General features: G+C 32.0%; 1 protein-coding gene across 2 annotated transcripts; it reads left to right on the forward strand.

Moving 5' to 3' along the window:
- Positions 1–1,498: 1,498 nt before the first annotated feature.
- Positions 1,499–8,345, forward strand: LOC107625782 (ERBB-3 BINDING PROTEIN 1). Of its 2 annotated transcripts, none has more exons than XM_016328494.3 (10): positions 1,499–1,782; positions 1,968–2,097; positions 2,257–2,341; positions 2,466–2,648; positions 2,748–2,901; positions 6,926–7,141; positions 7,221–7,357; positions 7,460–7,551; positions 7,637–7,816; positions 8,150–8,345. In XM_016328494.3, the coding sequence occupies exons 4-10, from the start codon at positions 2,512–2,514 to the stop codon at positions 8,215–8,217; spliced, it is 984 nt and encodes a 327-aa protein (XP_016183980.1). In that variant the 5' UTR covers positions 1,499–1,782; positions 1,968–2,097; positions 2,257–2,341; positions 2,466–2,511; the 3' UTR covers positions 8,218–8,345. The 2 variants fall into 2 exon arrangements, with proteins under 2 accessions (XP_016183980.1, XP_016183978.1); XM_016328492.3 differs by having other exon boundaries at positions 1,512–1,782; positions 2,499–2,648.
- Positions 8,346–11,458: the final 3,113 nt, after the last annotated feature.

The following is an 11,458-nucleotide window of genomic DNA, read 5'->3' on the forward strand; positions in this document are numbered from 1 at the left end:
AGAAAAAAAAAATCAGATAATACTAAGAAAATGATTTTTATAGTGCTTAAAAAATTGATGTCTATTTACTAAAAAATAAAAAATTAATATTTAATTTAAAATGATGAAATTTAATAAATTTAAAATATTTAAAATTTGTTATGTAAAATAAATTAGAAAAAAATTAGACTCCAATAATAAACACCATGAACTTTTTGGATTTTTTTCTATTATAAAATAAAAAAAAATATTTTTAAAAATAAATTATACTAACATTAATGTTTGGAATCTGTGTTTTTATTTTTTATTTTGAGTTTTTACGAAGTTTTCAAAATCTTAGGCGAACTTATAAAAACTACTCAAAAGTTCGTTTAAGCTTAAGGTGACCTCTCTCATTATATTCATCTTTATTTTTTCATTTATAAAATAAAGATTCATTACACTATAACATATTAACGAGTACAATAAAATAATTACTTGTTAATATTGGTATATTAATATTCATTAACATGCTTATTGATTAAATCTTTTATATAGATTTAATAAATTCACATATAAGTATATATTGATACATTAGTATTTGTTAAATTTAAAATAAAAAATATTTATTATAGTATAAGAATATTAATGAGTACTCTAAAAAATAGTAATAAGTAATTATTTTATTATGTTCATTAATATTTTTTATAGTATAATAAATATTTAAATATAGTGTAAAATGAAAAACAGGGATAAACATAATAAAAAAATAATTGATAATACATGTAAAAATTTTATAGTATATATTAGTCAATAAATACATAAAGAGAACGAAAAAATTTTATTATAAATATTCAATAGAAATAGATGATTTTTTTTCTTTATAAAATGTACTATATAGTGTGTATTTATTAGGCTGCCTTTGTTCTCAACAACAAAATAGGATAAGACACTGAAAACAGAGACACAAAATTTTGTGTTCTTGTAATTCTGCTTGGTGATAAACTAGAACAAATTATGAAAATCTAATTTATTCTCATTTTTTTCATTAAAAAAATTTGAGATGAAAAATATAATAATAAAAAATATAATTATAAAAAATTAACAAGAATAATAAAAAAATAAAAAATAAGTTGTGTCTCTTGGACATAAAATTAACAAAGTTTTCTGGCCATTATTTACCACACATAAACCGTGGTGACCCACAAGGTTTTATGTGCAAATAAGTTTCTTCATAAACCGTGGTGACTCTCCACGGTTTATGCAGGCCATCTCTCCTTAATAAACCGTGGTGACCTACCACGGTTTACACTCTATATCTTTTGGCCATAATCCATTGGAACCTACCACGGTTTATGCACATGCAGGTAACAAGAACCAGTTTTATACATTTGGGTAAACATTTTCTCTATTCTATTTATTTAAGTAACTTGCCCTGTATTTTTATATGAGGAGCTTAATATTATTTCCGTATACTTTTGGCAAGTTATATCAAGGTTACAGCCCCACTATAAAAGGAGCATCCAATTTATTAATTTATGTGTTTCGACTTTCGAGTCTCGACCTTTCAAAGCCATAAGCAGACGAAAAAAGTGAACAAAACCCTAACACTCCACAATGACAGCAACCATCGTATCCTATGCTGTGTTGTGCCTCTGTATATATAACCCAAAGCAAACCCTAATTGCTTGCACCGCTCACACACACGCACATTCTCAAGCCACCTCACTACACACTTTCTTTCTATTCGAACCTTCCCCTCTTAAAACCCTCTTCCATTTCTTCACCGATTCATCAGTCAAAAACCCTTTTCGGTGGTAACTGGTGAGTGACACTACAACCATTTTCAGCTTCACATTTTCTTCGTATTTCTCTTCCCTTATTTTGTCTCTCTCTCTTTTGTTTTTTTTCTTTTCTTTTAATTCTTAAGGCCTGTTTGGATGGCCCATTTGGATAAAGTTTCGTCTTTTTAGCCTGTGTAATTCATTTGGGGTTTTTCGATTTTTCAGAAGCTGCTCAAAGGGGTTTAATCAGGTGAAGCTATAACCATGTCGGAGGATGAGAGGGAAGAGAAGGAGTTGGATCTTACAACTCCTGAAGTGGTCACTAAGTATAAGAGTGCAGCTGAGATTGTTAACAGTATGTTCTCTCTCTCTATCAGTTATGGTTAAAGTTCTCTGTTTTTTCTTGATTTAATTATATATTTCATTGCTGATAAAAAATGGTTGATTGTTTTGGGTATAACATAATATTTATTTTATTTTAAAATTTCTATTTTTTTTGTATGTGTGTGTGCAGAGGCTTTGCAGTTAGTTGTTTCAGAATGTAAACCAAAGTCTAAGATTGTAGACATTTGTGAAAAAGGGGATAGCTACATTAGAGAGTAAGTTTTTTGTTTTAATGTTTTTTATGCCTTTTAGTGTCTGATTTATGTATACAATTGGTTTTGGTATTTTGTTTATATATACATGTAATGTAATTTCTTTGTTTGTTTGTTGTTGTTTTAGCTTATGGGGTGTGCTCTGTTTTTTCTAATGAAGGCAAACCGGTAACATGTACAAGAATGTGAAGAGGAAGATTGAGAGGGGAGTTGCTTTCCCAACTTGCATTTCTGTTAACAACACTGTGTGTCATTTTTCTCCACTAGCCACTGATGAAACTGTGTTGGAAGAAGGTGATATTTTGAAAATGTAAGACTTTGTTGAAGCTTGCTTTTAATGTAAAAAGATGGGCACTACTTTCTTGTTGTGAACGCGGTTATTGATTGTTCTTTTTTTGGTTGGTTGCAGTGATATGGCTTGCCATATAGATGGATTTATTGCTGCCGTGGCGCACACTCATGTTCTGCAGCAAGGTCCGGTTACCGGACGGGTGGCTGATGTAATTGCAGCTGCAAACACTGCTGCTGAAGTGGCCTTGAGACTTGTAAGGCCGGGAAGGAAGGTAATTATATGTAAGGAACATTTTTATATTTCTGATTTTGTTTCTATATGGGATTTGAGATATGAGATGAGATGATAATGGTTTTTGTTACCTTTTTATGCTTATACTTTGTGAATTGTGATGATTCTATTATATAGTTGATCTGGTTGGTTTGGTTAAAGATAACATGGTTGGAGTTCTCTCCGTGGTGAATTTGGTATTTGTCTTTTTTTATTGTTTTTAACTTGTGTTTTGTGATCTCGTTCCATTTGAACTGATTTCACCCATCTGTTCGTTTGTCAAATTGCGTTTAGTTGCTTATAATCTATGCATAGTTTTTGATTGCGGATGGCGGCTCATTGCGTGAGCCAAAAATCTGCCATAAAATTATGGCGGATGACGTTGCGGAAAATGGCGGATTACCTAAAAAATACTTATATATGTACAAAATAACATGCAGAAAAATTACAAATATAATAAACTATAAAATCTAAACTATATAAGCAATTTTCTAGTCATAAGGCATCCAATTAATATAGCAAATATAGTAGCAAATTTAACAATAAACATAATATCAAGTTCAAGTCATAACTCAGAAGTCATAAGGAGGCCATAAAACATAAGGGGTAGGAGCATTAGAACCAGGGGCTTGTCTGGAAGTAGACATAGTGAACTGAACGGGAAAAAAAATTGGAAGAAAGAGGTTTATGACACTGATAAGGTTTAAACAGAATGTACGAACCAGAGAGAGGCTGATTAGGGGTTAGCAGCGGCAGCAAGGAGCGACTGTGGTGATGACTGGCGACGATGAGCGGCAGTGATGGGTGGCACAGAGCGGCTGCATACAGGTGCGCAGAGAGCAGCGGTACAGAGAACAGGGAGGGAGAGTGTTTTGACGTGAAGATGAGGCAGTTTTTGGACTTTGGAGGAGGGAGTTTTTGAATAGAAGAAGCTGATTAGGGTTAGTGGTATCAGTTATCACTTAGGGTTTCCTAGTTTCCTCAGATTTTTTCTCAAAAATAAAAAAAATCAGCAATTTCTGCCATTTTCATGGCGTCCTGCCATGGCACCACTGCAATTGCAGCCGCAATTTCGCCCACCGCGATAATCACGTCGCGGAGACCTTTGTATGGCGGCAAGGCCAAAATCGCCACGAAATGGCGGCGCCATGGCATTATGGCGTGGCGGACTTTGGCCTTGCCGCCATAAGGAGGTTGCTGTGACGTGGTTTTCACAGCGGGCAAAAAGGCGGTCGCAATTGCGGTGACGCCATGCGGAAATATTGGGTTTTTACGGATTTTTTTAAAAAAGATATCTGAGGGTAATTGGGTAAATTAGGAAACCCTAAGTGATACCAATAACCCTAATTATTCAAAAACTCCTCTTTGTTCTCTGCGTCTCTTCTCCGCGTGAAAACTCCTCTCCCTGTTCTCTGTGCATCTCGTCACTGCCGCCTGCCGCTGGTCGACGCCGTCCTCATCATCGCAGTCGTTCCATGCTGCCATTGCGAACCACTGTTCCTGTTTCTCTGGTTCGTAGTTTCTTGCATATATATATTTTTTTCCGTTCAGTTCACTATCGCTCTCTCTTCCCTGAACCCTGCTAAACCTCTCTTCCTCCAAATTTTTTCTGTTTAGTTCACTATGTCTACTTCCAGACAAGCCCCTGATTCTAATGAGACAATGGCTTTGGTCTTTCTTTTAAGTTTTTAGTTTTTATGTTCTATGTCTTATGTTTATTTGTTCATTTTGCTGCATTAATTGGATGTCTTATGATTAGAAAAATGATTATATAGATTAGATTTTATAGTTTATTATATTTGCAATTTTTAGGTAATCCGCCATTTCCCACAACGCCATCCGTCATAATTTTATGGCGGATCGCCATCAAAAACTATGGCCCTGCCTTGAGAAGTATTCAATCCCCTAGTGGATTTTGATCTCTAAATGATGAAAACTGCCCTTAGCTATGGATAAATTCCAATGAAGCTTTATTGTTGTCATAGTTACACTGATAGAGATCATTTATGGCCTTTTTTGCAACTCCAAATGTTTTTTCTTGTCCTATTATTTCTGTTTCTCATGATGTTTACTTTGCTGTTAACTCAAGCTTATTCCTCCTCACCTTATTCTTTCTTTTTTCCCATGTTGTATACAGTGTTTTGGTTTCGCTTCACTGCAAAGATCTATTTATTTCGTTCTGATATTGACCAAAATTTATCTTCCTGGATTTGTTTCATGTTCGTTATCAGTGTCCACTTCCTTTGTGGTTAACTTTTTATGCTTTTGATTATATATTAGCTGTGATTTGATTTCTCTGTATGATGAAGATGATTTAGGCTATGGATGAATTCCGATGAAGCCTATTATAGTCATAGTTACACTGATAGAGAGTCATTTATCCGAAGGTTTCTTTTTCCTGAACCCATCTTCAACTAGTTCAATTTCTTCAGTGCCTAACTTTCTCAATAACATTATGATCATATGGTTGCCAAGTGTATTAAGTGCTACCCTATTCACTTAATCACTTTGCTTTGAGCCTTATAGTTATTTCTAATGGAACAAGTGTATTCGCATTAATTATCAAATTACATTATTTGCTGCAATTTATTTTACGTCCTCCATGTTGCCTGGCTTGTTAATGTGAATGTTTTTGGGAAGAAACAGTTCCTTGTGATTACAAACTCTTTACCCTAATGATGAACACTTACTAAAAGCCATGGACAATTGTCCAAGTGAAGCTTATATGTCATAGTTACTCTGATGGGGCATTTCCTGCCGAATGCAGTCTAGAATTTACATATCTAACTTGTTGGTTTCTTACACTAGTTTCAATACAATTTTCCCCTAGATTATCACAGGCTCACACTGTAAGTACTGCATTCTTTTTTGCTGAAATAATAGTTTCTTTGTGCTGATGTTGTCAGCTTACTTGTCTATTGGAGCTAACATCATGCAATATTAAATCAATGCCTGTAATTTTGTGTTGATCATCTCTGGTAAAGGCAACTTTGCCGAGGATATCAATTTTGTATTGATTTCCTCCTTTCCCTGTTTGCCTAAACTAAAATTTTGCTGAACACAATAGTTTCTTGGTTGTACTGATTTTGTAGTCAGTGCACTCATCTATTGAAGCTAACATTTTGCAATATTTAAATCAATGCCTGTGTGTGTGTGTGTGTTTGCTATATGTAGTAATGGCAACCTTGCCGAGGATATTGATTTTGTATCGGTATCCTCCTTTCCCTGTTGCCTAAACTAGAAATTAGCTGAATAATAGTCTCTCTGTGCTGATTTTGTTGTCAGCTTACTTGTCTATTGGAGCTAACATCATGCAATATTAAATCAATGCCTGTAATTTTGTGTTGATCATCTCTGGTAAAGGCAACTTTGCCGAGGATATCAATTTTGTATTGATTTCCTCCTTTCCCTGTTTGCCTAAACTAAAATTTTGCTGAACACAATAGTTTCTTGGTTGTACTGATTTTGTAGTCAGTGCACTCATCTATTGAAGCTAACATTTTGCAATATTTAAATCAATGCCTGTATCTGTGTGTTTGCTATATGTAGTAATGGCAACCTTGCCGAGGATATTGATTTTGTATCGGTTTCCTCCTTTCCCTGTTGCCTAAACTAGAAATTAGCTGAAAATAATTTTCTCTGTTGTGCTTATTTTATAATTGCACTGGTCTATTGCAGCTAACATAGTACAATATCCAAATCAATGTGTTACATTCTTTTGTAGAGGGGTGGAAAAGTTATCATTTTTTTAAAGTAAAATAGCTTTACATATGGAAATTGGAACATCATCTAATGGATGATTGCCTAGGTGATGTGCATATTGGAAATGGCAGGAAAATTCTTTTAATGGTGTGGTGATTTCATATATTTTTTATTTCTTTGTTTATGCCATAACTATTCAAATTATTGTCTGTCAATCAGTAACCTGAAAACTAGATTTACAATCTCTTGTTTGAACAAAAATTATATTTTAACAAGTGGTGGTGTAAATTCTAACAAATTTCGTTAAATTTTTCCCATGACAGAACAAGGATGTAACTGATGCAATTCAAAAGGTTGCTGCCGCCTATGATTGCAAAATTGTTGAGGGTGTTCTTAGTCACCAAATGAAGCAATTCGTGATTGACGGAAACAAGGTTGTGTTGAGTGTATCTAATCCGGATACTAGGGTTGATGATGCTGAGTTCGAGGAAAATGAAGTTTATGCTATTGATATAGTTGCAAGCACCGGAGAAGGCAAGGTAGGTTTTCTTATTAGTTAATCTACCTGTATGATGCTGCTTATTTTCAGCGACGAACTAAAGTTTTGGTTACTTGCAGCCTAAGCTTTTGGATGAGAAGCAGACAACTATCTATAAGAGGGCTGTTGACAAGAGCTATCACTTGAAGATGAAAGCATCGAGGTTCATTTTCAGCGAAATTAGCCAAAATTTTCCAATCATGCCATTTTCTGCTAGGTAATTCGACAACCTAGGTTTTGTTAATGATACTACTTTAATTCGAGGGTTTGAATATCGATTCTCTTTGTTCCACTTAAAATGTCAGTTCTTCTTTACCAGGGCTTTGGAAGAGAAGAGAGCTCGGTTAGGTTTAGTTGAATGTGTGAATCATGAACTCTTGCAGCCTTATCCTGTTCTTCATGAAAAGCCTGGTAATTTACTATGTTTAGCCATGATATTATTAGATCCTGTGGTTATAATTCTTTTAGCACTGATTGGATCCGGTGGTTTCCCCAGGTGATTATGTTGCGCACATCAAATTCACGGTGTTGTTGATGCCAAACGGATCAGACCGCATCACATCTCATGCGCTCCAAGAATTGCAGCCGACCAAAACGATCGACGATCCTGAAATTAAGGCCTGGCTAGCATTGGCCACAAAGACAAAGAAGAAGGGTGGTGGAAAGAAGAAGAAAGGTAGGCTGGAAAAACTGAATAAAAAAAACACAACAAATCTAAGGGTGTGTTTAGTTTGGAATTTCAATTTCATTGTTTTCTACTTTCAGAATTTTGTAAAGAAAGAAGCAAGAACGGTAAAAATGATAAAATTTGTTCTGTTTCCACCATCTGGTTTCTCTTTTTCTTTCCTTCACGATTCTGAAAACAGAATGAGAATGTAAATCAAACACACCCGAAGGCTCTCTTTCATAAATCATATTCAAATCCTTCACATCCATGTTAACTTGGATATGTGGTTGTCATCATCCATGTGGTCAAATGGTGGCTTAAGAAATGCTTTCTTGTGTGTAGGTAAGAAGGGTGCTGAAGCTGAGCCCATGGAAGAGGAGGCAACAAATGGTGCCACACCCCAAGAATGAGATCTGCTCCTCAAAAAAGGAAAAAGAAATATTGTTTTGATTTCTCATTTGATGTCTAAAAATTTTCTACCGTGTTGTATGACATGTGCTTGAATGAGAATTTAGTAGTGTTCGATGTTCAGGATAAAGTTTAGTTGGAATTTCCTCTGCTCGTTTCATTAGCACATTCTTTGAACAAGAAAAGTGGTTAATTTTAAATCGGTTGTCTGGCAAATGGGTTAATTGGCATTGGACTAGAAATTCATTTAATGAAGACTCTAAAAAAAATTGAGTATTAAAGTAATAAACTAATAAAAGATATTTGCAAAATTCATAATTTATTGAACATTAAAAGACTTCCATAAACCCAATTTTTACATTATTGAATTTTTATTTATCTATTTTATCTTTTGTATTCCTAAATTTAAGTTATTTAGTTCTTTTTACCAATTTAATTCTGTAGATCACTTTATTCATAATTTTATTTATATATAAAATTGGTCTAATTATTCGGTTGATTTTTATAGTTATAAAATTTATAATTTGGTCTTTTTATATATATATATATATATATATATATATTTTAATTAAATTTTTACACTAGTTTTAATTTTGTAATTAGGTTATTTTTATATAAAAAAGTTAAAATTAATAAAATATTTTTCTTAAAAAATATGGTCAAATATCTATTAGATCTTTAATTTCGGATATTTTAAATTTGCAGATTAACTCTAATAATTTTTATATTGACAAAGACGGCTCTAATTACAAATTTAATTACAAATTTAAAGTATTGTAGAGATTTAATTAAAAAAAAAATTATAAGAATATAATTATAAATTAAATACCTTAAAAAAATAGTCACTAAATTAATTATTTATAAAAAATATATAGTTTTAATACAAAATAGATATGAAAAATATGTGAGATAATATATATATATATATATAATAATTTATTGAATAGTAAATTTTTAGTGTATGTAAAATATTTTTAATCAAATTGGTGATATATAACCAATATTTTCCTTTAAGTATGTCATATTATATAGCACATAAATTTTTTAAACACAGCTTTACAAAGCCAACCATACAATTGCACGCATGATTCATTCATTGGCACTCACATGACATGCCACATGCATGCCTAATGCCTTCAATTCCAACGTTCCCCTCAATTGATCAAAAACCTGCAGAGTCTTCTCCATTGGGTTATGAATTCAATTACCGTCAACTTTTTCTTTCCACGGTTTTGATATTACAACTCTCTAATCCAATGGACTACTTTCATTTAATGACTTTTATTCTAAAATTTAATTTAATTTTAATTTATAAGGTCTAAGCAAGGGAGAAGCTTCTGTCCACTTTTTTCCCCCTTAAGCCTAATTAAATGCCAAGTGGAAAGTTTTGGTTTCTCAATTTGTTTTCTACGCTTTGCTCTGTGGATTCCAATATCCAACGCCTACCAGCTATCACTGCATCTCTTGCAACCAGAATCCACTTTGCTCTGACCTATTGACGCTATTTTCTTTCTAACCACGAAATTGGTCCACCTTTGACACTTTCTCTTTTAAATTAATTTAATTAATTAGGATAATAATCAAGGTAGCCATTTGTCTTTGAATTTTCTTTCATTTCACTGATGATTCAGGTTGGTATAAAATAACAAACTTGGGAGAGAAAAAGGTAAGCTAATTTTTTAACCACAAATACTATTCAACTAATATAATACGTATGCCCCATATAAAATAATCAAATAAACAATGACTCTCATATATATGAAGAAAGGTTATTGTTACAAATATCATTGACTTAAAAGTTAATTTTTAGATATTAGTTTTTTATCCAAAACTTTTTGGAACAAGAAAAAAACAACAAGAACCTTAAGGGAATTAGAAAGTCTAACAAGCTTGTGTAGAACTATAGATTAAGAACATGAACAGGGTGTGTGAGAAAAGAAGGAATATTATAAGGAACATAAAGAAATATTAAGCCTAAATTATATACATTATATAAGATATTAAATTAAATTTTAGTACTAATTTTAAGCCTAAATTATATTATATATATTATATAAGATATTATAGAAGAATCCATTTTTTTAATTTTATAATTTGATTCATAAATTAGTAATTTCAAGTTTATTTATTATATAAGTCCAAAATGAAAGTCAAACAAAATGCTATTTTCAAATTCTAGTTCTGTCAAATTATAATATATAGGTCAAATTTGATGAGAATTTTCAATCTTCCATTGATTTCGTTTGCCAATATTTGCTCAAATTAAACCAGTCACTGTAACCACGATTAATTTGTGGATACAACGTACATGGTTATTAATTAGCCAAGGCAAAGCTGAGCTTTGATTTTGCCGTTTGTTAAGGAATGCCATGACCACGTTCTCGGCACACAATGACAATTCTTCTTTTCCCATTGACCTGTCTTCAACGCAGTAAAACCAAAAGGAGCCTAAAACCCAGGTAAAATAAAATAGAACAAAGTTAAATTCAGTGTGGAAATAATACTCGTTATACTCCCATCCTTAACGCGTCTCTTTTTTTTATTAAATAGTTAAGTACAACTATTAAGATAATTATTAAATTTTATTAAAATATAAATAATTTTATTTTTCTGTCATTAATTTTTTATATTTTTATATTTTTTTTATTTAATAGTAAATAGTGTAATGGATAAAATTAATTAATAACCTTTTGGAATTAAAATAATAATTAATTTGCAGCAAAAATAAAAAGAGATAAAAAATTTGAAAATAAGGAAATAATTAATGAATTTAATTTTAATGCGTGTAAAGTAGTTTTACATGTGCATCCGATTACCTAACACCACAAAAATAATTATTTTTTACATTAATTACTGCATAAATAATCATTGGTAGCATTTGGTAGCGAGATAGAGACTACGGGTGTTCGCGGTGTGGTTTGGTTCGATTTTAAGGAAAAAAGTCATCCGATCCGATCGCTTAATTTATGTGCGGTGCAGTTTATATTGGATAATTTTTTTTTTGGAAATCCGATCCGATCCAATTACAAGCCGCTTGGATCGGTTTGAATTTCCGGTTTTTTAAATAAAAAAATTAAATACATATAATAAGTCTCAACATCAAATTTTAAATAATTAACAATGGCATAACAAGTCTTAACAATATCTTAGAAAGCCAACGATAATATAATAATGGAAATAAAATTATAGATTAGTTAAAATAAATAAATAAATAACATTTTGAATATAAAATATTTATTAAAT

Source organism: Arachis ipaensis, chromosome B2 (assembly GCF_059453495.1).
Source record: "Arachis ipaensis isolate K30076 ecotype BB chromosome B2, ASM5945349v1, whole genome shotgun sequence".
NCBI classification, from domain to species: Eukaryota; Viridiplantae; Streptophyta; class Magnoliopsida; order Fabales; family Fabaceae; genus Arachis; species Arachis ipaensis.